Here is a 25,993-nt window from a genome sequence, read left to right as displayed (position 1 = left end):
GAGTCAATTTAGATCAGCATGGGCAAAAATGATGGATAGGCAGGACTTATTGTGGAATATGCAGCAGTATTTTGGAAAGTTTGGCCTTGAGGAGGACAAATGGGCCAAGGGTTTAGAATGCTTGCATATGGGAGTCAAAAGGTGTAGCTTTGATTTTTGCCCTCAGATACAGCAGTGGCAGCACAACGGAAGCATGAGGCTTCCACTGCAGATACCACCTGCATTACCTTGTGATCACATAAGAAATATGTGCTGACAGATACAGTTAAGTCATTGGCTCCATCATACAGCATAGTAGCACAATGGTTATCACTTCTGCTTCACCGTTTCAGGGGCCTGGGTTCAACTCCAGCCTTGGGTGAGTGCATAGAATTTGCACGGTCTCCCCATGTCTGCATGGGTAAGATGCTCTTTCAGAGGGTCAATGCAGACACGATGAGCCAAATGGCATCCTTCTGCACTGTTAGGATTCTATTGACCCATGCCATTATTCTCAGTAGACTGGGGGAATAAGTCTGAATGGTAGGCCTGCCTATGTCATTCAAAACACTTCTTAGCATTTTGTGCAAATCCAAACAAATCTTCCGATTGAAAGATGGCTCAAGGAGCGTTCATCCCAAGTTTTTGCTGGAAGACCAGTTGGTATGTGTACCTCAAATCAGCACTCTCCTATAGTCATCACAATTACATCTCTGCCACAAAGTGTTGCGACTCTCGTTCTTCCTGTCAACTTGTTGTTAACTTCCTCCAGGGATGGATGTTTGCCTTTTGTGTTATTGTTGCAAATTGCTTCAGGTGTACTGGCAATCTTTTGAACAGAAACTGGCCCATTGTAAGTGGACAGTTATAGCAAATCTGCCAGTATATGTCCAATAGGCTTAATTTTACAATTCCTGGAGACCCCACATAGCACTGGAATTGCAAGCAACAGGTCGCAGGTGCCCATGCATGTTCTGAAAAGACTATTCTCTAGTAGTTTAGTTAGTATCCTACTTAAACTATTAATTATAATGTATAAACTCTAAGCCACTGCTTATATTACTATCAATTCACTCACTATTATACTAAGATGATTGAATATTTTTATGACCCAACTCTTAATGTGAACAAATGCCCTAGTTTAGGAAGAGAAAAATGCTCCCCAACCAATAACCACAGACTCTTATCTTGTGCAGAAACCTTTTACATTACACCTTGTCAAATCCTTTTGGATATACAAATACACCACATCTATTGGTTCCCCTTTATCTACACTGCTTGTTACATCCTCAAAGAATTCTAATAGATTTGCCAAATACAATTTCCTCTTCACAAAGCCATGTCAACTCTGTCTGATTTTATTATGATTTTCTAAATGTTCCACTGCTATTTCCTTAATAACTGATTCTGGCATTTTCCCAAATCTGAAGTGTTGTTGCAAGGGCAGATGATCAAACAGGCTGTTGGAAAGTGCACCATTACATAAATTCATAATGAATATTAAATGTCTGGGTAAATTAAAGGCAAAATGTGACATTTACAAGAAATGCAGTAATAACGTAATATGGGCCTGAGCTGTTGGCCTGACTAGAAGTGTGTTCTGCACTGGAAGATAGATTTCCAGTACCAAAAAGTGTTTATCCTTTACTGCTGAAGGCTTGGGGAGTATCTTGAAAGATCAAAGCCTTTAGTAGCTAATCATTGTATGGAATTGTGCTGTTTTGTGTTTTCACTGCACCAACTGCTTGTAAATAAAACATGGTAACACTAAGAAGCTGTTATGAACTGCAGTGTCCTGATCTGGTATTTCTATCATTGGAAACACCAGTAATGCAGAGTGTAAATATAAACTGGGACCTGCGCAAGTCCTAAAGGTTCCAGATCTTACCAGGGACAGACATGTAAGAGGCTGCTGCAAGTTTACTGGAATGCACCAAAACTGTTGGAAAATCGAAGGAACCATTAAAATATCTTATAAACCCCAACCACATGAATTATGAAAATGACTGTGGCGAAACGTGTAGTCATGTTAAACTGATTCTGAAATCTTTTAGGGCTTGCGTCTAAAATTTGCCGGTAGAAATCATAAAATGCCTCCTTTATATTGTGTCGGTTCGAATTCAGAATAATTGCGTGTGGTTAACATTGATCAAGACGGAACGGAAGAATAAATGGTAAATTCGCCAGACTTTCCATCCCTTGCTATCCACCGCTAATAGCTGGTTTATCACGCGCTACAATGAAAGAATGGAAATGCAGTATCAGTCTATGCGATTACAATCTTAAGAATCTTTTCTATTTCTCCTCAAAGAGAAGATATTCCCGCTTTACAGAACGTCACATCGCACAATCTTTGTACTGTAAACCCAGTGTTTTATTATTTAATGTCAAACCTACCGGTATGGGAAGGGACAGTGAGCAATACTTGTACATTAGCGATCATTCCCTTTACATGAAATACTGAAAACACTTTGCTACATGGATGGTTAAGGATCCAATCAACCCTTCTGAATCCCGAAATAGCTGCAGAAAGTAGATTATCTAAGGTTCATGTAGCCCAAATGTATGTTTAAAACAGTCGGGATATTATGAGGCTCATTTGAAGAGTGCGTTGTGAACAAGACAACTATGATGTAGAGATGGGGTACAAGACAACTTACAAGACAACTAGCCAGATTCTATAACGTGAAAGGAGGCACAAATTGTTGCAGGGAGGAATTCCACCTAGTAATCTGATAGTTCTGCTTTCTAACTGTCCTCAGGGAGGTGGCAATTTCACAAGGAAATTCCGCAAGAAAGAAACAGAATGTAGGCGAAATATCAGCCCTATAACTTGCTGTCATAAATTAGAAGTAGCTTTGTTTATTTAAATTTGGTGCATTCATATACCATTATAAGCGAATGGATCTTCAAACACGTATAAGCACACGTAGTCACACAGTGTAACAGTGTGGATACAGAAAAACATGCATATATGTATAGAGAGAGAGAGTTAAATATTCTGCATGTGAATATATAACTATGTTAGTGTTTAATGTTCACCCGTCAGTATATATAAGCCAAATGCAAACGGACACACACATGCATTCTGTAAATATAAATTGCCTTCAATCATAGTGATTTTTCATCGAAATTTATATTTTATATAAAAATACATTTATAAAACGCTCTATCTTCCATCAAACCGTTTTGATTTAAAGAACAGATTGAATTTGATTTTAATCCTTTATTAGTAACGCTGTTTCAATTATTGCAGGACATTTAATCATACTCCAGTGATAGGTAAATACCTCCAACTACCTCTGCAAGTTATCTTTCCAAAGTAACTCTGGGAATTGTGTTCTTAACTTCTTATGTCTGTTGAATAAAAGGTCAGTTCGCCCCTGGTTCATTTTCTGTTGAAAACGCGGTGGGCTGTTCTGCATTTTATCTCCCTAAGATATCTCCCTCCTTCATAGGTTAGCTTCAGCGGACTACGGCTTGTATTTGAGCGCAGCATTTTCCGCTGGTGCTATGTTTTACTTTGTAAATATGATATTGTCGGAAGACCTAACCCTGAAATCGAACAATCAGAGGGTCAACAATTCACTTATCCACAAGGACTCACAAGAAAACCGCGGAATAGTGGATTTAAGGTAATATTTTGAAGCTATTTCCACTCATCGTGCACGTTCCCAATCTACTTTGAACATCCCGTGTACCTTGGGGCATTGCATTGAGATGCTGTTGATTGAGGGATATAATGGTGGCTGAGAATAAAGAATTAAAGGTAATAATAAAAACAAGCACAGCACTGGCGTTCACTTCTGGAGCCAAAGGCAGAGAAGTTACAGTTAACTGGTATAGAAACCTGGTTAGACCTCAATTGGGAGTAATGTGAACAATTCTCCTTTTCCAGTTATAAAAATATATATTGAAGGATTGGGGAAATGCATACAAAATGTAAAAAGACATTGAGAGATTTCAACTATCAGGAAAGATTGAACTTTTCTCTAGATGAGGGACGTTGAAGGATAAGCGGATTGAGGTATTTCCGATGTTAAAAGGGTTTGGTGGTGTAGGAGTAGTTTCCACTAGTGTTGGGGCACCGAAACCAGGGACCATGTTTTTTTAAAATAGTCGCTAATTAATCCAATACGGAATTCGGGGGAAACGTCTTCACCCGCTGCACGGGGAGACGGTGCTCATTGGCACCAGAGTGGCGGGCGTGTGGGGGGAGGCGGGGAGGCGGCGTGAATACAAAATAAACTCAAGTGAAAGCAAATGGTGGGGCTGGGAAGATGGGGGTGGGAGAGATAGAGGGGGAGAGAGATGGAGGGGGATAGATGGGGAGGGATAGATGGGGAGAGATAGAGGGGCAGAGAGGGGGAGAGATAGAGGGGAGAAAGAGGGGGCGGAGGTAGAGGGGGAGAGATAGACGGGGAAAGATAGGTGGGAAGAGAGAGGAGAGAGGAGGGCGAGAGATAGAGGGGGAAGATATAGATGGAAAGAGATAGAGGGGGCATGGGGAGAGATATGGGGAGAGATAAAGGGGAGATGGGGAGAGATGGAGGGGGGAAGAGGGGGAAGATAGAGAAAGGAGAGATCGAGGAGGGGGAGAGATAGAGAAGGAGATAGAGAGGAGAGGTAGATCGGGTAGAGAGGGAGAGATGGGGAGAGATAGAGGGGGAAGAGATAGAGGAGCAGAGGGGGGAGAGATAGAGGGGAGAAAAGAGGGGCAGTGGTAGAGGTAGAGAGATAGACGGGGGAAGATAGAGAAAGGAGAGATCGAGGAAGGGGAGAGATAGAGAAGGAGATAGAGGGGAGAGTTAGATGGGGTAGAGAGGGAGAGATGGGGAGAGATAGAGGGGGAAGATAGAGGGAGGAGAGATAGAGTGGGGAGGGATAGATGGGGAAGATAGGTGGGGAAGAGATAGAGGGGGAGAGATAGAGTGAGGGAGAGATGGGGAGATAAAGGGAGAGAGATAGAGGGGGAGGGATAGAGAGGGAAATATAGAGGAAGAAGGATAGAGGGGGAGAGACAGAGGGGGAGGGATAGGAGGGAAAGATAGCGGAGAGGAATAGTAGGGGGAAGATAGGTGGAGAGATAGAGGGAGAAGAGATAGAGGGGAAAAGATGGGTGGAGTGAGATGGAGGGGCTGAGAGGGTTAAATGAAGCAGGTTGGGAGGAGGCTTGACTGGAACATAGAGTTTGGTAAGGATCAGTTCAGCAGAATGAATGTTCTTGTGTAATTCGATGTAACACAATAACGTTTGATGGTAACAGCTCTTCGCACAATATAGCAAGTTCCATGACTATTGTTTCTAGGACAAATGCAAGACTATGAGGTGCGTCTCCTGGAAAATAATTCCAATTCCAGGTCCGTGATGGTTCTGGGGGTGAAAGCACTCAGGGAAATACCCTGGCTATCTTCACCTTAAATCCCTGAGATTAATTCATTCTTGAATGTTCGCTGGAGTCCATTACAACCCGTGATGAAACACGTCTTGTTTACATATAGACCCTCTAATATAAATTGAGGTACGACCTGATGGCTAAGACCTATCTCAGAGTGAATCATTACATAATAGTCGTCTCAATTAAATTGGAACTCTTGCCGCTACACCAGATAAGCAGCATTGATTAATGAAGCCGCATCAAATATTGTGCATCCCTACAGCTTTGAGGATACCATTGGAATAAACTGCCAAACCCAAAGGATTTGAAATGAAATGAAATACATTGGGCGAACGCAACTAACTCTCACCTGCTTTGAGTAGGGACAGCATGTGGCACAGTGGTTAGCACTGCTGCCTCCCGCGCCAGGGACCTGGGGTCAGTTCTGGCCTCGGGTCAGGGGCTATGTGGAGTTTGCACATTCTGCCTGTGACTGCGTAGGTTCCCCCCCACAGTCCAAAGATGTGTGGGTTAGGCGGATAGGCCAGGATAAACTGTCCCTTAGCGTCAGGGGGACTGACAAGGTAAATATGTTATGCTGTCGAGCCTGGGCGGCTGCGTTGTCAGTGCAGGCTCGATGGGCTGAATGGCCTCCTTCTGCACTGTAGGGTTTCAATGATTCTAGCGTTTTCTGCTTATTGCCTGTTATTTTCGTTATAAATGTTAACAGCGAATGCAGATAAGAAACGTCCATGAAAAAGTGTCACTAGGCATCATTTCCCCTCTTCTCTCTCAATGTTTATGCCTTTCCACTTCATATTTTTGACGTTAAGATTAACAGTGAGAAACGTGGTGCCCAGAGTTCATCTGATGTGAATGCAATGTTGCAACAAAGTCAGCGATTTCCTGTTGCTCTGAATGTACCAGACAGCCCCAGATATGTACAGACTGGAAGAAGCGTAGCAGTGCGCACTGGGGAAATTCAGATGACTCCGTATGCATCAGGCGCTGTTCCAGGACTGAGGATTGCAGAATTGGGAATAAAATGGGTAGGTTATTGATCCTGGTCGCTACAAAGGTAGCTTTCCGGAAAGTGAACAAAATAGGGTTCTGGAAACGTGGTTAGTTTTCTTTGCACTATGTAAGATGATTCGGTTAATTGCACAGGGATTGTTTATTTGCTTGTAAAGATTGCAAGGTTGCATTTCAGTAGCTGACAATAATAAACCCGCTATCAAAACAAAAATGTCAGGGGACAGTTATTATTGAATGGCATTGGGGTCAAGTGCAGTTACAGCGTACTCACTCCAACCAACATGAATACACCAGAATAATTTGACGATTTGGTATGTTGTCAGATTGTGAAGTGCATTGGGAATCGCTAGTATTTTCGACTGTTTAAACGTGTTTCTTTTTGAATCTGTGATGATCTGGAGATCAGTCCCTTCTACAAAGGGTAGGAAACTTCGCCAACACCACCGCCCTGTTAGTAACATGAGCATCAACTTAGCTTTTTTTTAGAAAAACCTGGGGGGATGGTGAAGTAATAATCAGGACAGGAGGGTTGCAGACACTGGACCACGAATAAGGACATTGCACTCCAACCTGGATTACTGTCTCCTTTTGTTACATTTACTTTTAAGGATGGGGGATAGCAACTTTGTCGCAGCTTTCTTCGAAATATGGAGTGAGAGGAGTGGACTTGGTAGATGGAGCGCATAAGACTGGAAGAGAATGGTTCTTCAGAGGCCAAGGCCTGTTTTGTTTGCCTCCCTTCTTACATTTTCATTGCCCGACTTAAATTTTTAGTCAGAATTCTGAATAGGGTTCTTGCCTACCTGACCACTGCTGACCTGCCAGCAATGACTGGCCATCCATCTCTCAAAGCCCAAACCGTTAGAGCTAAAAAACATGCGGCCTGTATGTTAGGGTGGAAGCATTTAGATGATAACGTATCAAAGCAGGGCCAGAAACCTTTATTCTTGAGGAAGCTGGAAACATGCAATAACAACTACTCATTTATTTTTACAGACGAATTAGCCAAATGCCACTTTGGAATTTGGTGGTTGTTAGGTATTACTGTTTTAGCTTTGATGACTTCGCTTGTGATGAACGTTATCTACTGTACAGCAAACCGTCAGAAAGGTAAGCATCCTTTCTGTTGTTTCAATATTGTTCCTATGAAGTCCGATTCAAATACATGCCCTGGAGTCAGAACACAAACACTAACTTTCAGTTTGAGTCTGCAATGTCGTCAAATTCTAAATCCACCCAAGAGTTGCCAAAAAGATGAATACTCTGGTTTAAGGACAAAATTATATTAAGATAAAAAAAAACTACAGGGGCATCTCATGAAATGTCATAATTGAGCCCAATTACCATATTTAAGAGGAAAATGTTTCAGTTTCAGTTTTCATTTGTAAACGAGCATTTTAATTTCCTTAAGTTCTTAAGAACTTGTTTCATAACATAAGAACATCAGAAATAGGAGCAGGAGTAGGCCATCTAGCGCCTCGAGCCTGCCCCGCCATTCAATAAGATCATGGCTGATCTGTCGTGTCTCAGTTCCACATTCCCGCCCTCTCCCCATAACCCTTAATCCCCTTGCCTATCAAAAACCTATCAACCCGCGTCTTAAATATATTTAGCGAGGCAGCCTCCACCACTTCAATGGGCAGAGAATTCCAGAGATTCACCACCCTTTGAGTGAAGAAGTTCCTCCTCAACTCCGTTCTAAACTGCCCCCCCCCCTTTATCTTGAGGCTGTGCCCTCTAGTCCTACTGTCTTTTCTGAGCGGGAAGAGCCTCTCCACCTCTATCCTATCCATCCCATTCATCATCTTATATGTCTCAATGAGATCTCCCCTCATTCTTCTAAACTCTAACGAGTACAAGCCTAGCTTATTCAGCCTCTCCTTGTAGTTCAACCCCCTCAACTCCGGTATATTCTCCTTCCTGAATATTCTCCTTCTTCCACTGGGAAAAAGATACAAAAGTCAGAGTCACGTACCAACCGACTCAAGAACAGCTTCTCCCCTGCTGCCATCAGACTTTTGAATGGACGTATCTTGCATTAAGTTGATCTTTATCTACACCCTAGCTATGACTTTAATACTACATTCTGCACTCTCTCGTTTCCTTCAGGGAACAGTATGCTTTGTCTGTATAGCTTGCAAGAGACAGTACTTTTCACTGTATGCTAATATATGTGACAATAATAAATCCAACCAAATCAAAGCATAATGTTCATTACATTTCTGAACACTCTGAGAGACACCAAGTAAGGACACACCATTCCTGATGTAATATGAAGCCTGGAGCCGTTAATACCACTGTGCAGAACCCAGCCCCACAGCAGCACTGTACTCCTGTATGTGCAACACTCCCTAGTTAAAGGAGGAAACATTGGATGGGAGTAAAGATTGCCGAGGACAATAAACAGAATGAATGAGGAAGGACCGATACAACAAAAAAAGTAGAAAACATGGTAGAAAAAATTAGCCGATGAGAAATTGAAAAGTAGAAATACAAGCTGATCGGATAATTAAAAAAAAGAACTTGCTGTTAATCTCTGGGTTGGTCATTTGAATGGACGCTTAACAGTGACGGCAAACAAACATCTCCCTCTTAAATATGGTAGTTGAACCCATTTGTCACATTTCTTAAGTTGCCTTGGTAGTTTTTTTGTCTTAATATAATTTCAGCCTTTGACCAGAGTATTAATTTTGTTTTGAGCAACTTTAGATGGATTGAGAATTTGACTGTGTTGCAGGTTCAACGTGAAAGTTAGTTTTTGTGTTCTGATTATAAGTGTGCACTTGAATTGGAATTTATTTCAAATGCAATTAAAATGGATAACAGTGACTTGAGAAGCTATGGTCATCAACTTGAAGCATCAGGTGAATAGCAGATAGTGCAACAGTGAACTTGCCTCACTGTAACAAATTCTTTTAGACTACCATTGTAATTTTCCATTGTTTATAGCATGTAAAGTCATGTTTCCGTCATGTCACAAAATCAAATCTACATTTGCCTATATGTAGGGGCAGCATCAGTAGAGCAAATGTAGGCAGACTGTAGAAGTGTTAGACTGTTATAACATGGCGATGAAACTGTGAAAATGTGTGGGCATGGAACTTCCAAAATTTGTACATTTGTAATTCAAGCATTAAGGTCAATCTCTGGGGGAAGGAAACAATATTGTCTCTTGTTGGTCACTTCATAATCTAAAATGATAAGGGTATGAGTTCCAAAAGAGCAACTAGAGGATAGTTAGTGGAAAGATAGTTAGCCAAGCAAACTGATACAATGCAGATCAGCTTGTGCGCAGAATCATAGAATAGAATCATGGATTTGTTACAATGCAGAAGTCAGCCATCTGGCCCATTGTGTCATGCTCACTCTCCGAAGGAACAATTTACATAGTGCCACTTGCCTGCCCTCTCCTCATGTCCCTGCACATTCTTCCCTTTCAGATCTTTAGAAAATTCAGAAAATGTAGATAATATTATGACACAGAAGGCCATTCTGTCCCTCTTGTCTGCAATGGCAAGAAATGAACCATTCAGCCTAATTCATAAGAACATAAGAAATAGGAGCAGGAGTAGGCCATCTAGCCCTTCGAGCCTGCCCCGCCATTCAATAAGATCATGGCTGATCTGTCGTGGCTCAGTTCCACTTTCCCGCTTTCTCCCCATAACCCTTAATCCCCTTGCCTATCAAAAACCTATCTACCCGTGTCTTAAATATATTTAGCGAGGTAGCCTCCACCACTTCAACGGGCAGAGAATTCCAGAGATTCACCACCCTTTGAGTGAAGAAGTTCCTCCTTAACTCTGTTCTAAACTGCACCCCCCCCGCCCTTATCTTGAGGCTGTGCCCTCTAGTCCTGCTGTCCTTTCTGAGCGGGAAGAACCTCTCCACCTCTATCCTATCCATCCCTTTCATCATCTTATACGTCTCAATAAGATCCCCCCTCATCCTTCTAAACTCTAACGGGTACAAGCCCAGTCTATTCAGCCTCTCTTCATAGCTCAACCCCCTCAACTCCGGTATCAGCCTAGTGAACCTCCTCTGCACTCCCTCCAAGGCCAAAATATCCTTGCGCAAGTGCAGCAACCAAAACTGCACACAGTACTCCAGCTGCGGCCTCACCAGTGCCCTGTACAGTTGCAGCAAGACCTCCCTACTTTTATATTCAATCCCCCTCGCTATGAAGGCCAGCATCCCATTTCCCTTCCTGACCACCTGCTGCACCTGTAGGCTGGGTTTTTGCGACTCATGCACAAGGACCCCCAGGTCCCTCTGCACCGTAGCATGCTGCAGCTTTTCACCCTGTAAGTAGTAGTCCTTCCTACTATTATTCCTGCCAAAGTGGATAACCTCACACTTGCCAACATTGTATTCCATCTGCCAGGTCCTCACCCACTCGCTCAGCCTATCTAGATCCCTCTGCAGACTTTCCACACCCTCCGCACAATTTGCTGTTCCGCTTATCTTTGTGTCATCAGCAAATTTCGACACCTTACACTCGGCTCCCTCCTCCAGATCATCTATATAAATGGTAAATAGCTGAGGCCCCAGCACCGATCCCTGGGGCACTCCACTAGTCACCAACCGCCAATCCGAATAGAACCCATTGACACCCACTCTCTGCCACCTATTTGACAGCCAATCCCTTATCCACGCTAACACCTTACCCCCAACTCCATGCCCCCTAACCTTCTGTAACAACCTTTTGTGCGGCACCTTATCAAACGCCTTCTGAAAATCAAGAAACACCACATCCACCAGTTCCCCTCTATCCACCGCACTAGACACATCCTCACAGAATTCCAATAAATTCGTCAGACACGACTTCCTCTTAACGAATCCGTGCTGCGTCTGCTCTATCAAACAATTCTTCTCAAGATGCCTGGCTATTTCCTCTTTGATGACGGATTCAAGCATTTTTCCTACAACAGACGTTAAACTAACCAGCCTATAATTCCCTGCCTTTTGCCTGCTACCCTTTTTAAACAGCAGCGTAACATTAGCCGTTTTCCAATCTTCCGGCACGTCCCCGGAATCCAGCGAGGTTTGGAAAATAATCGCTAAGGCGGGGACATTCTCCATTCTCCAGCACTTGGTCCGTAGCCCTGGAGGTTATTGGACTTAAGATGCATGTCCGGATACCTTTCACATGAGTTTCTGCCTCTAATACCCTTCCAGGCAGTGAGTTCCAGATCCCTACCACCCTCTGGGTCAAAATATTTTTCTTCATCTCCCATCTAATCCTTCTATCAATCACTTCAAAGCTATGTCTTCTAGTCACTAACCTCACTCCTAAAGGGGAATGGTCCTTCCTATCCCCCCTAATCCAGGCTCCTCACAACCTTGTACATCTCAATCAGATCTCCCCTCAGCCTTCTCTATTCCAAGGAAAACAACTCCAGCCTATCCAATGTTTCCTTTTAGCTGCAATTTCCCAGTCCAGGCACCGTCCTCGTATATCTCCATTGTACTCTTCCTATTGCAATTACACCCTTTTCTGATAAGGTGACCAGGACTGCACACAATAAATTATGGCTTAACTAGTGTGTTATATAGCTTCAGAATAACCTCCCTGCTCTTATATTCTGTGAATCAGCAAATAAAGGAAAATATTTCATGTGCCATATTAACCAACTTAGCAACCTGGCCTGCTACCTTCAGGGATTTGTGGACATGCACCCCAAGCTCCCTCACTTCCTCAACACCTCTCAGTATCCTCCCATTTATTGTGTGTTCCTTTGCATTGTTTGACTTCCCAAATGTGTCAGCTCATGTTTAGTCTAGAGGTGGCAGTATGTTGGCACAATGGTTAGCATTGCTGCCTCACAGCCCTGGGAACCTGAGTTCAATTCCGGCTTTAAGTGACTGTCTGTGTGGAGTTTCCACATTCTCCCTGTGGTCTCCATGGGTTTCCTCCGGTTCCCTCCCACAGTCCAGAAATGTGCAGATTAGGAGAATTGGCCATGCTAAATTGCCTCTCAGAATCCAAAGATGAATAGGCTAGATGGATTAGCCATGATAAATGTGTGGGGTTATAGGGATAATGTGGGGGAAAGAGCCTAGTTAAGGTACCCTGTCAGAGAGTTGTGCAGACTCAGTGGGCCGAGTGGCTTCCTTTTGCGCAGCATTTTATGATTCCAGGTATACAGCACAGAAAAAGCCCTTCGGCCCATTGTGTCTACATCAGACAAAGACAAACCATTTAATTATTCTAATCCCATTTTCCAGTACTTGGCTCATAGCCTTGAATTCTTGACATGGCAAATGCACATCTAAATACTTCTTAAATATTATGACGGTCTCTGCCTCAACCACCCTTTCAGGCAGTGAGTTTCAGACTCCTGTCAGTCTTTGGGTGAAAAAGCTTTTCCTCACATTCCCTCTCAATCTCCTGCCCCTTACCTTAAATCTATGCCCCAAGTTATCCCTATTGAATTCTATTTGCCACTTTTTTGACGACCTGACCAGGCCATTAATATCTTCCTGCAGTCTACAGCTTTCCTCCTATCAACCATGCAGCCAATTCTTGTGTTATCTGCAAACTTTATGCCTCCTACGTTTAAGCTCAACTGATTAATATATTCCACAGAAAGTGGGGACCTAGTGCTGAGTTCTGTGGCACCCCAATGGAAACAATCTTCTAGTCACAAAACACCTGTCAGTCATTGCCCTTCATTTCCTGCTACTGAGCCAAGCTCGATGGGTTTTAACTTTTTCAACCAGTCTGCCATCTGGGACTTTGCTAAACTCCATGTAGATCTCATCAACTGCACTACCCTCATCAATCTTCTTTATTATCTCCTCAAAAAATTCAATCAAGTTAATCAGATACAATCTTCCCTTAACAAATCCTTGTTGACTGTCCTTGATTACTCCGTGCCTTTCGGAGTGGCAGTTTATCCTGTCTCAGAATTCAGATTTCAAAAATTTGCCCACTGAGGTTAGGCTGATTGGCCTGAACTTATTCAGTCCATGACTCACTTGTTTATTAAACAAAAGTAAAATGTTAGCAGTCCTCCAGTCATCTGGCACAATGCCTGTACTCAGTTAATTATGGTAAGAGCATCTGCTATTTCTTTCCTGGTTTCTTTTAACAGCCTGGAACACATTTAATCAGACACATCGGGCAAGATCCTCTGGCCTCCCAGCTGTGTGTTTCCTCCCAGGGAGAGGAGGTGGGTTGTTTGTTAGTGGCAGGATTCTCTGGGCCCACCACTGTCAATGGGAATTCCATTGATGTTACTCCACACCAGTGGGAAACCTGGGGCTGCATTGCGGTGGGGCTGGAGAATCCCACTGGAGTGAACGGCCAGAGAATTGCAGCTATTAGAATCTAATCTCCTTAATACTGCTTCACTCCCTATGTTCATCATATCCAATACTCCATATACCTCCTCCACTACAATGTCTGCATCAGCCCACTTTTGTGAACACAGATTCAAGATATTTATCAATATCCACAAAGCTAAAGTTAATGTATAAGTCACACGTAAGGTCTACATAAACACTACAATGAAGTTACTGTGAAATTCCCCTTGTCACCACACTCTGGAGCCTGCTCGGGTCAATGCACCTAACCAGCATGTCTTTCAGACTGTGGGAGGAAATCTGAGTGCCCAGAGAAAACCCATGCAGACACAAGGAGAATGTGCAAACTCCACACAGACAGTAACCCAAGCTGGGAATCGAATCCGCGTCCTTGGCGCTGTGAGGCAGCAGTGCAAACCACTGTGCCACCCTGCTCTCCGAGTTATATTGTCCGAGACAACTTCTGCCTCTACACATAGGTTACCTTTTTCATCTTTTATAGGCCCAGTTCCTTCCTTAGTTATCCTCTTACTCTTAATCATAGAATCCCGACAGTACGGAAGAGGCCATTCGACATATTGAGTCTGTACCTACTTTCTACATAGTGTCTTACCCAGGCCCTAGCCCCCACCCCGTCCCCGTAATGCCACACATCTTGGGACTCTGGGAGGAAACCAGAGTACCCAGAGGAAACCCATGAAGACGGGGAGAATATGCAAACTCGACGAAGAGCCATCCAAATTGAACCTAACTCCCTGGAGCTGTGAGGTAGCATTGCTAACCACTGTGCCACAATGCTGCCCATGTAATGCATTGATAAAACAGCTCTGGGTTCTTCTTGATTTTACTTGCCAATATTTTTTCATACCACTCTTTGCTTTCCTAATTTGCTTTTTGATTTTAGCCCTACATTTCATAAACCCCTCTTGACTTTCTGTAGTACCATAACACATAGGAGCAGAATTAGGCCACTCGGCCCATTGAGTCTGTTCTGCCATTCAATCATGGCTGATATTTTTCTCATCCTCTTTCCCCTGCCTTTTCCCCGTACCCCCGTATCCTCTTATTAATCAAGAACCTATCTATCTCTGTCTTAAAGACACTCAATGACCTGGCCTCCACAACCTTCTGTGGCAAAGAGTTCCACAGATTCACCACTCACTGGCTGAAGAAATTCCTCCTCATCTCTGCTTTACGGGATCATCCCTTTAGCCTGAAGTTGTTGCTTCTAGTTTTTCCTACTGGTGGAAACATCCTCTCCATGTCCACTCTATCCAGGTCTCGCAATATCCTGTAAGTTTCAATAAGAACCCTACTCATTCTGCTAAATTCCAACGAGGTAAGAAGTCTCACAACACCAGGTTAAAGTCCAACCAGTTTATTTGATAGTAAACCCACAAGCTTTCGGGGTTTGTCAAGTAAACTGATTGGACTTTAACCTGGTGTTGTGAGACTTCTTACTGTGTTTACTGCAGTCCAACGCCAGCATCTCCATATCAGAACTCGAAAGAGTACAGACGCAGAGTCCTCAACCATTCTTCATACAACAAGGGATTCCCGGGATCATTCTTGTGAACTTCCTCTGGACCCTTTCCAAGGCCAGCACATCCTTCCTTAGATATGGGGCCCAAAACTGCTCACAGTACTCCAAGTGGGGTCTGACCAGAACCTTATACAGCATCAGAAGTTCATTCCTGCATTAGCTTTCCTTTTCTACATTATCACCCTGTATGTTACATGACATCAAGGGGGCTCTGGATCTAGCCATTCCACCCTTTTTCTTTGCAGGAACATGTCTCTTCAGAACTCCATAATCTCCCTTTGAATGCTTTTTTAAAAAAGTTATTCATTTGTCACAAGTGAGACTTACATTAACACTGCAGTGAAGTTACTGTGAAATTCCCCTAGTCGCTGCAGTCCAGCGCCTGTTTGGATCAATGCACCTAACCACCCAGAGGAAACACACGTACTCACGGGGAGAACATGCAAACTCCACACAGACAGTGACCCAAACCAGGAATCGAACCTGGATCCCTGGCACTCACTGCCTTGTCACTGATTTACTGTCAAGTAGCTGTTTCTGCAAACTAGTAAAATTAACCTTGCCCCAGTTTTGAACTTTAACTCCTGCTCTATCTTCGTCCTTTTCCATAACTATGTCCACTCTTGATTGTCACTAACATTGTCATGAAGGTAGGGACACCTTTGGCACAACTTTGTGGGCCGAAGGGCCTGTATTGTGCTTTAGTTTTTCTATGTTTCAATGTTTCTATCCTAGTGTTGCATTCTTTGAAAGACCATATGTATTAGTTGGTTAATTCTAATTCTAATAAATTAGAATTCTGGAAATACAATAGATTTCTTACCCTTAAGCTTAATTTAGAAATTGTGGAAAAGCAGTCTTGGCTAAAAGGTTCAGTTGAATTATGAGTATAATTTGCTGTCTTTTTGGCTAAAACAATACAAAGAAGACTTGGGCCATTAAAAGTTCACCAAAGAAAAAAGATTCCATTTCAATTATCACTCAGATATGATCCAGCAATTTGTCTGTTATTAAAAACCATATTTGTTTGACTTGTAAAAATGAACCAAACTTTCTCTGATTTGCAGCTCCCAGACCAATATACCGCAGTGTCAAAGAATTGCAGAGGTATGGAAATCTCAATTAATATTCGTTTGTCTGGACTTGGAACTAACTTTTCTTGTTGTGGATATGTATTTCTCGAAGGTATTTGCGTTGGCCTGTGAGTCCGAGGCATCACATTTGTACAGGAATCTTAAATAAGTGTTATGCCCCTTGATTACACTATTTGGCCAATGGTCCTATTTTTGCCATTGGATCATTCTCACGAGGTTTTCACTGAATTTAAAAACACCATTATGCATATACCAGTATGTGGCTGACATAATTTAGTTTTTTAGTTTACTTATTAGTGTCACAATTAGGTTTACAGTGAAGTTGCAGTGAAGTTACTGTGAAAATCCCCTAGTCACCACACTCCAGCGCCTGTTCAGGTACACTGAGGGAGAATTTAACATGGCCAATGCGCCTAATCAGCCCATCTTTTGGACTGTGGGAGGAAACCAGAGCACTAGGAGGAATCCCACGCAGACTCGGGGAGAACGTGTAAGCCCCACACAGACAGTGACCCAAGCCAGGAATTGAACCTTGGTTCCTGGTGCTGTGAGGCAGTAGTGCTCACCTCTGTGCTACCATCAGCTACAGACCAATTTCTTGCACGTGGCTGGCAGCACTGGAAATCCAGCCGCTGGAGACTCACGGAGGCTGTAGCACCCAACGGGAAGCCTGCAAAACAGCCTCCACTAGAGTCTCCCATCCTGCTAAAGCAGGGCAGTGGGCTAGGAGAATTGCCCCCATTGTGTCTTGCACACTATACAGACAAAGCATACTATACAAAGAGAACAAAAGAAGAGAGTGCACAATGTAATGTTATAGTCATAGCTGGGGTTCTGAGAAAAATCAATTAATGCAAGGTAGGTCCATTTGAAAGTCTGATGGCAGCAGGAAAGAAGCTCTTCTTGAGTTGATTGGTACATGATCTCCGACTTTTGTATCTTTTTCCTGATGGAAGAAGGTGGAAAAGGGAATGTCCGGGGTGCATGGCGTCCTTAATTATGCTGGCTGCTTTTCCAAGACAGCAGGAAATGTAGACAGAGTCAATGGATGGGAGGCTGATTTGTATGATGGACTGGGTTATGCTCACAACCATTTGTAGTTTTTGCTTTAAAAACTTAGATATAAGTTTAATCACTTTGTAATTGATTTATTTAAAATGTTTGCTAAATGTTACTGTTGAAACTTAATTGCATCAACAATGATGGCCATTACAAACAAATGGACTAATCCACTAAATTGGGAAAGCTTTATGCCAATTCACTTACTTACTGAAATTACTCAGTTAGCATTGTAGGATTGATTATTTAACTGAAGCTTTATCCCTGGAGTCTTCACTCAAAGCTCTGTTTCATAGCAGTGAATCGCAATGTTGGCATGAAAACTTTTATTTCAGATTTTTCTAAACATTTCAAATATTGTATGGAGATAATGCGTATTACAGATATATTCTAAAAAAAGGTTATCAGCTGCATCAGGAGGTTGAACTGTCATGGCCAGCAACTTGTTGTGAAGACATAGAATCCTTACAGTGCAGAAGGGGGCCATTCAGCCCATGTAGTTTGTACTGACTCTCTGAAAGAGCATCTTACCCAGGCCCATCCACCCCTGTCCTAACCCCATAAACCCATGAATTTATCATAGCCAATTCACCTAATCCACACATCTTTTGATTGTGGGAGGAAACCGAAGCATCTGGAGGAAACCCACGCAGACATGGGGAGAACATGCAGACTCCACACAGTCACCCAAGGCTGGAATCGAACCTGGGTCCCTGGCACTGTGAGGCAGCAGTGCTAACCACTGAACCGCCAGGAGGAATAAAATGAGTAAAACTCACGTTTGGGTCACATCCATCCATTTGAAGGGAAGCAGTGTGGGTTCTACTCTGCCCCTCGTGAGGCTGGTTTCCAAAAGGGTCCTAAATTAGGTCATAATCACATAAAGGTATACAGCACTGGAAAATGCTCTTCAGCCCATCGCACCTGCGCTAGCCAAAGACAAACCACTTAACTATTCTAATCTCATTTCCCTTGGCCTACAGCCTTGTATCCCTTCTCATTGCCAGTGCACATCTAAACACTTCTTAAGTATTATGAGGTTTCTGCCTTCATCACCTTTTCAGGCAGTGAATTCCAGACTTCTACCACCCTCTGGTGAAAAAGATTTTCCTCACATCCCCTCTAAACCTTCTGTCCCTTACCTGAAATCTATGCCCCTAGTCATTCATACCTCTGCCAAGGGGAAGAATTTAATCCTGTTTATTCTATCTATGCTCCTCTGCTCCAAAGCAAACAACCCCAGACTATCCAATCTCTCTTCATAATTAAAATTCTCCAGCCCAGAAAACATCCTGGTAAATCTCCTCTGCACCCTTCCAGCAGTATCACATCCCTCCTATAATGTGGATTCCAGAACTATGTAATATACTCTAGCTGTCGCCTTTTATATAGTTCCAGCATAACCACCCCCCCGCTCTTAAACTCTACGCTTTGGCTAATAAAGGCAAGTAATCATATGTCTTCTTAACCACTTTATCCACCTGTCTTGTTATCTTAAAGGATCGGTGTATATGCATACCAGGGTCCCTCTGATCTTCGGTGTTTCTGAGGATTCTGTATTCCCTTGTCTTGTTTGTCCTTCCCACGTGCATCACCTCACACTTAGCTGGATTGAATTCCATTTGGCGTTGGACAGCCCATCTGACTAGCCAGTCTATATCCCTCTATAATCTAAGGCTATCCTCGTCACTTTTCACCACCTTACCAATTTTCGTATCATCTGCAAACTTATGATCAACCCTCTTACATTTGAGTCTAAATCATTTATATGAATCACAAATAGCAAGGGCCTCAGCACTGATCCCTGTGTGATTCCACTGGACACAGTCTTCCAGTCAGAAAAACACCCCTTGACCATCACCCTGCTTCCTGCCACTCAGCCAAATATGAATCCAATTAGCCAAATTTCTCTGGTTCCCATGGGTTCTTTACTTTCACTATCAGTCTCCCATGTGGGACCTTGCTGTAGTCCAATTATACATTGCCGTTATCTACACACCATGGGTGGCACGGTGGCACAGTGGTTAACACTGCTGTCTCACAGTGCTAGTGACCCAGGTTTGATTCCCAGCTTGGGTTACTGTCATGTCGAGTTTGCACATTGTCTGTATGGGTTTGCTCTGGTTTCTCCCACAGTCTGGTTAGGTGCATTGACCCAAACAGGTGCCAGAGTGTGGCAACTAGGGGAATTTCACAGTAACTTCATTACAGTGTTAATGTAAGCCTTACTTGTGACTAATAAGTAAACTTTCAACTTCTTACTTCTTTGAAAAATGCAATCAAGTACGTTAGACATGATTGCCCCTTAATAAGAAAGAGTGAATGCTCAAAAGGTCACATAAAAAAAATTAAAGGCAACTGAAGAATATAAAAATAAGCTTTCTGCATTTTCTAACTAAAGGGTGATAAGTATGTGGAACTGGCATGGGTGGTACAACAAGCAAACTTAATGGATTTCAAAAAGGAGGTAGACAAATTCTCATCAGCAAACACAACTCAGGTCTATTAGAAATGCTGAAATTGAATATTTGGATAGATGGATTAGCTGGATCAAACATGCCTGAAACAGTTACTATGTTATATATTCATACATAATATATCTATAAATAATATATTCAAGACAGCTTGATGGATTATTTTGGGGTACTCGAGAATGAAAGGACTAATGGAGGGAGGTGGAAGATCATATGGAATGGCACAGCAGCTTACATAGTGCGTTAACTAGTTCTGAAAGATGTGCTGGTTAGCTGCATTGACCCAAACAGGTGCCAGACTGTGGCAATCAGGGGAATTTCACAGTAACTTCATTGCAGTATTAATGTAAGCCTTACTTATAACTAATAAATAAACTTTAAGCTTTTAACCAGCCTGATTTACAAGCAGACAAATACAATCAGTGTGTCTTTACATATTAGAAGTTGAGCCCAAGACACTCACTTAAAACTATTTCAGTCAAGGATCAGTAAAACAGAAATACTGCACTAATAGTTTAATTCTTTATTTAATGTAATTATCTTGTTTTTATGCATTAGTCCTGCAATTCAGGAGGTGGATGACAATCCAATTTATGGCAATCTGAACCAGGATAACACAGGTATGCTTCCCAGTCTTAATGTACCCAGTGAAATGATTGAGCAAATTGGAGATAATTAAAGGCTGGAATTACTGAGAGTGATGTTATCAAACAAACAATAATATCAAGAAACCTCCTGCCTACCTCCACACAACTTGGACAGGTCAACAACTTGGTAAAATGTTAAAAGGATGTTAAATCATCCAAGTGCACCAAGAAATTTGAAATTATACACAAAAGATTATATATATGTATAAAACCTAATAAACAAATGACAATGGGCTGTAACCTCCGACCTCCAGGAAAAATTGCACTGAAATTGCCAAGGTTCAAACTGGGAATCATCCGAAACTGCAACTTAAATCGCAAACTCTTGGTTGTTGCGATTGTTCCAATCAAGTTATCCAGAGAAAGTTAGAAGAATTAAAATCACTCCTAACTTCTGGGTAATGATTGTATAACCCAGCACCAATCCCCCACGGAACCCCTGCCATCCATCTACTCCTGAACACCCAGGGTTAACTCCTGCCTCTCCCCATAGGATATCCAACCCTACTTCACCCACTCCCCACTGGAACACCCAATTCCTATTGGAACCTTCCACCTCCACAGAACCATTCCCCTTCCTACAAAACTTCCATCACCTCCCCCACTCCCCACCACCAGGCCTGATTTTCAGCTGACGACCCTGTTCACCACTCCCCTCACCCCCAGGTGAGGCCCAATTCCTCCACTCTCCCAACCCCGGGCAGACCTGACTTCCCTCTCCCACCCCCAGCAGCAGGCTGTTCTGGTAAAATCCCATATGATACAAAACTGTACAAGTTGGTGGTGACAGTAACGGTGGTATAGTTATACATTTCAAAAATCAAAAGAGAAACCTTAATAACTAGTCTTAATAACAGAAAGATCATTGTGAAAAATGTTTTGCTCCAGAAAATAATCAACAAGTGCAATCTTTTTGTTTTTAAAGTTCAAGATGAGTGCTGTTATGAAGCCATGACACCAGCTAATAGATACGGAGATGAAACCAAGGTATTTCTGTCAAGGAGATAATCATTCAACAATTCATATCTTAATTAACAAATGCAATGTTCAGTTGACAGGACATTGTAAGTTAATTCAGCACTCATAATCCTTCATGCCACATTGCAAGAGTTTTTTGAATTCTGTCTTCTTGTTGATGGTCATTACCTGGAACTTGTGTCACATGAATGTTACGTGCCACTCATCAGCCCAGCCTGAATGTTGTCCAGGTCTTGTTGCATATGGAATAGATAGCTTTAGTATCTGAGGAATCATGAATAATGCTGGCCATTTTGCAATCATCAGCAAACATTCCTATTTCTAACTAGTGGGGTGTTTTTCCCGATTCCCATTGACTGCAGTTTTGCTAAGCCTCCATACACAATCAAATGCTGCCTTGGTGTCAAGGCCAGTCACTGTCACATCACCTTTTTTTTCCATAAGGCCATGAGATAAGCAGCTGAGTGGCTGTGGCAGAAACCAAACTGAGTGTCAGTGAACAGGTTATTACTGAGTATATGCTACTTGATAACAGTGTCAATAACATTTTCCATTACTCTGATCACAGATAGTCTGATGGTGCAGTAGTTAGCTAGGTTGGATTTATCCTTTTTGTGGACAAGACATAGCTGGACAATTTTCCACATTGTCAGAGAGATGACAGTGCTTGGCTAAGGGTGCAACTTGTTCTGGAGCACAAGTCTTCAGTACTGTTGCTGGAATGCTGTCAAGCCCCATAGCCTTGATAGTATCCAGTGCCTTCAGTCATTTCTTGATATCAAGTAGAGTGAATCGAATTGGCTGAAGAACGATCTGTGAGTTGGAGGTTTGCATTGTTGAGTGGAGTGAGGGAATTTAGGAGGGGGAGGGTTGCAAAAGGAAAGGTTTAGAAATAACTAAACACATTGCTGACAATTTTAGGGATAAAATGAATCAATAGTACAGCATCTGCTCAATACCTGCTTCTGGCACAGCACTGTCAAAGGTACCTGCTTCAGGTAGTTTCTGTTCCTAGGTAGCATGTCCACAATTTCCTGATATACAAGGGGAGCAGGTGAAGACCCCCACGATTCTAAACTATGTGAAACAAAATGGCCTTTGCTAGGGAGATTTTTTTAAAAAGAGTAACTGAAGCGAACGTTGAAACAGGGTGGAAATTATGACGTGGTAACTATAACTAAAGGAGCTGGACTAAATCTGTGATGGGTGTTGTTAGTGCTTCAGCCGCAAAATGGTAGTTTTATTACAAATGTTTCCTGATATCGTCCTTCAATTATCGCTATTGACCTGTGGCAACACATTATATTTTCAGTGGAATTTCCCCACATCACTTTTTTACTTCCTACACAAACTCAGTTTATATCTTATTTAGCACTGACCTAAAAACTTGTGAACTGCTATTTGCTGACTTGAGAATAGAGTGGAAGACTCTGCCACTAGGCACCGTCACCTAAAATCTTTTAAGTGTACTTTAAACATGAAATAATCTCTACATTCTAATATGCTGCTGTGTTCGTTCATAGGTGGTAATTGAAAATCAGATGTGTTATGCATCTCTAGATCTTCCAATGGAAAAGAAAAAGAAGTTCAGAAAGATGGAAAATCAAAAGCCAAATAAGGATATACTAGAGGATGATAGTATGTCACTGAACACACATGCATTGACCTCAAGACCCAGCCTTTATCTGAACAGCGAGCAGCTTTCTTTCAATGAAGATAGAAGAGAAGAAACTAATCATGATGATCCAGTTATTTTTTATGGCAGAATAAATACATCTCAAAGCACGTTGTCCATAAATGATACAGCAACAGTATTTGACAATACAAAATGACTTTTAGCTTGTGCTGGTATCAGTGTTGGTAAGATTTATCTTGAAGGAATGCAATGTATCCACGTTTATTGTGAAATAGTTTGCATTGAAAGTTGGTTTGTGCACCATTTATACAGGAAATAGGGAAGAACAAACTACTTTTAATTTTAATTTTCTATCATTTCAAAAAAAACGCAGTTGAGAAACTCCATTTTGAATTCATGAGCAGTGAAAAATAAGCATGCCTTAATATTCATATTTTCCATAATTCAGTCATTGCTTTTGCAATTAAAGGGGTTCTAAGCAGTCTGAATGTTCAAGTGCATTCAGATGTCAAGAGATCTCCAAGTTGTTACTCATTGAAGACACATGGTAGAATTGCATCATTGCTGCCTGTATACATCCATTTGAATTGAACAATTCATACAGAAAAAGCAGGATGGTAAATGTGACAACATGTTTGAATAAGAATTGATGCTTGGAATGTGCAATTATCAAATTGTTTGAAGGTTTGAAACCCAGGTCATTTTACAGTTTGAGTCATCTGCTATAGTTACACTATTTGGTAATGCTCTTGGTTTAAAAATAAGCCTAAAGAGGCAAAGTTTTTTTTTGTTTGTTTTTATTCCAATTCAATCCAATCAGATGTTCCCAATGCAAGCTGAAAAGACAGGGCTCTCACCTCCTGTCTTGGGCTTGATCTACATGATCCAAGCTGATTGGAGTAGGCACAGCTCCTCCTCCAATGCTTGATCTCATTTGCATCTTAGCCAAAAGGCCGAGATGTCGCTTTTAAAGACTGCTTCAAATGAAGCTGAAATGTAACCTAATGACTTCAACCAAGCACAGCATGTCGATACTACACTTGACCTTCGCCAAAAGGCTGAGAAGAGGTGAAGTAAATCATTAAAAAATAGGTGTGATTCAAAACTCTTGTATTCTAAGGCACACCTGGCCAGCCTCTCAGGTCCTATCCACTTTAAACTCAAGGTTAACCAAAATCCTGCTGTCTGTGCCCTAATCCGCACCAAAACCCGTCCATTCTTCACTCCAATGCTCGTTGATCTACACTACCTATTAGTTAAGCAGTGCCTCAGTTTTAGAATTCTCATGTTTGATCTCAAATCCATGGATTCCCTACCTCTGTCATTTCCTACAACATTGTGGTCCTTCAATCTGCGCTCCTCTAATTCTAGCCTCTTAAGCACTCTACTTTAAATCGTTCCAGTGCAGGTGGATATTCATCCTTCAGCCTTAAGATCTGGAATTTCCTCCATCACCCTCTCTTTTCTTTTTAAGACACTCATTAACAACCTCCCTTTGATCAAACCTTTGGTCGTCTGTCCTAATATCTTATGTAGCACTGTCATATTTTGTTTTATAATCCCATGAAGTGCCTTGGGAGCTCTCATCACAATAAAGGTGCTGTGTAAATATATGCCATTATTGTTGACATGCTAATTATTTCATCTTAAATAGCATTTATATAAACACATTTGCTCTGTCTTACCACTCTTGTGACTGGATGCTGTTACAAACCAGGAAAAACATTTCTGCATCTGATTAATACAGATTGCAGCAAATGGAAGAAACTGATGTGTCAAATTCTGACCTGGTATTTAAGTTTAAAAACTTGACATATGACAAGATGTATATTCAACCAGACAACTACATGTGTGCAGAAATTAAGTTGCAGCCAATTACCTCAAATTGCATTTGAAAATGTGTTTTTAGGTAGGAATTCTCCTTCATTCAGCAGTCTGTCTGTGACTTCCCTTTCATTCAAATTAATGAGCAGAAACTCGCAGGCTAGCAAATGTGGAAATTTCTTTTCCAAAAAGTCACTGACATGATGCAAAATCAAAAATAAGATTTTTAAATCAAAGTTTGATGGAGGGCCTCAACAATTGAGGGAGCATAATCAAAGATTAGTGGAATATCAGCACGTAACTTAAAGATGTTCTGAAGATTGTGGTTAATGTGCATTGCAATCGGATGACTTATGTTTTTTGCCTTTAACTGAACAGAAATAATCTCCATTTTTATTTAAGGGTTAGATCTGGGGCAGATTTTGAAAAGGTTGCTTCTTCTAATAGGAGGCATTAACAATATTGCTGACCAGGCAATATACTATTTGTAGATTTGCTAACAAAATGGTAATGCTAATGATTATATTCTCTTATATACTGAATATGTATTCTGAAATAAAAGTTAACAACTGCAGATTATTTAAATAAACATTAAATTATATAAAGTACTGCATTTTGATATGTAGTTCTTGAGCTAAAATTAGTTTTCTAAGCACTGAATTTAGGATAAATAGATACTTAAGCCACTTTCAGTGAATTTACTAGATATCTTTTCATTTTTCTTATAAATTCACCAGTAATGTAGTAGTCAATCATGATGCCATAAAAGTAATTTTTCAATCCAAGAGTTGCTATTTTGAAACTTTTACACTGCCATTTTTAGTAAATTAAAATAGTAAAGCATTCTGAATGACTTGCATACAATTGAAGATCCAATGGAAGATTCAGTGTATGTTTTATTAATTAATGTCAATATTAGCTGAAAAACAAATGCTTATTAGTGGAGTGTGCATCCATATACTGAGAGGATATCCCAAAGAATTGTTAGAGATTTCTATGGTCTTTAATGAAATGAATTCAGAAACTCAAAGCAAAGTAGCCA

General features: G+C 41.7%; 1 protein-coding gene across 1 annotated transcript; it reads left to right on the top strand.

The window, feature by feature from the left end:
• Positions 1 to 7,392: 7,392 nt before the first annotated feature.
• Positions 7,393 to 25,512, top strand: LOC145352916 (T-cell receptor-associated transmembrane adapter 1-like). Its single transcript, XM_080203217.1, has 5 exons — positions 7,393 to 7,501; positions 16,307 to 16,346; positions 20,425 to 20,486; positions 21,439 to 21,500; positions 23,015 to 25,512. The coding sequence occupies exons 1-5, from the start codon at positions 7,450 to 7,452 to the stop codon at positions 23,321 to 23,323; spliced, it is 525 nt and encodes a 174-aa protein (XP_080059343.1). The 5' UTR covers positions 7,393 to 7,449; the 3' UTR covers positions 23,324 to 25,512.
• Positions 25,513 to 25,993: the final 481 nt, after the last annotated feature.

The sequence above is a fragment of the Carcharhinus amblyrhynchos genome, chromosome 15 (assembly GCF_965287045.1).
Source record: "Carcharhinus amblyrhynchos chromosome 15, sCarAmb.v2.hapA, whole genome shotgun sequence".
NCBI lineage: Eukaryota > Metazoa > Chordata > Chondrichthyes > Carcharhiniformes > Carcharhinidae > Carcharhinus > Carcharhinus amblyrhynchos.
This window is presented reverse-complemented; position numbering and strand designations above follow the sequence as displayed.

Excerpts from the sequence above, each read along its gene's own strand:
- LOC145352916 (XM_080203217.1), top strand. The coding sequence starts at position 7,450 with ATGACTTCGCTTGTGATGAACGTTATCTACTGTACAGCAAACCGTCAG. Across the intron at positions 20,487-21,438 it reads TCTGAACCAGGATAACACAG|TTCAAGATGAGTGCTGTTAT; the intron begins GTATGCTTCCCA and ends TTGTTTTTAAAG. Across the intron at positions 21,501-23,014 it reads GATACGGAGATGAAACCAAG|GTGGTAATTGAAAATCAGAT; the intron begins GTATTTCTGTCA and ends GTTCGTTCATAG.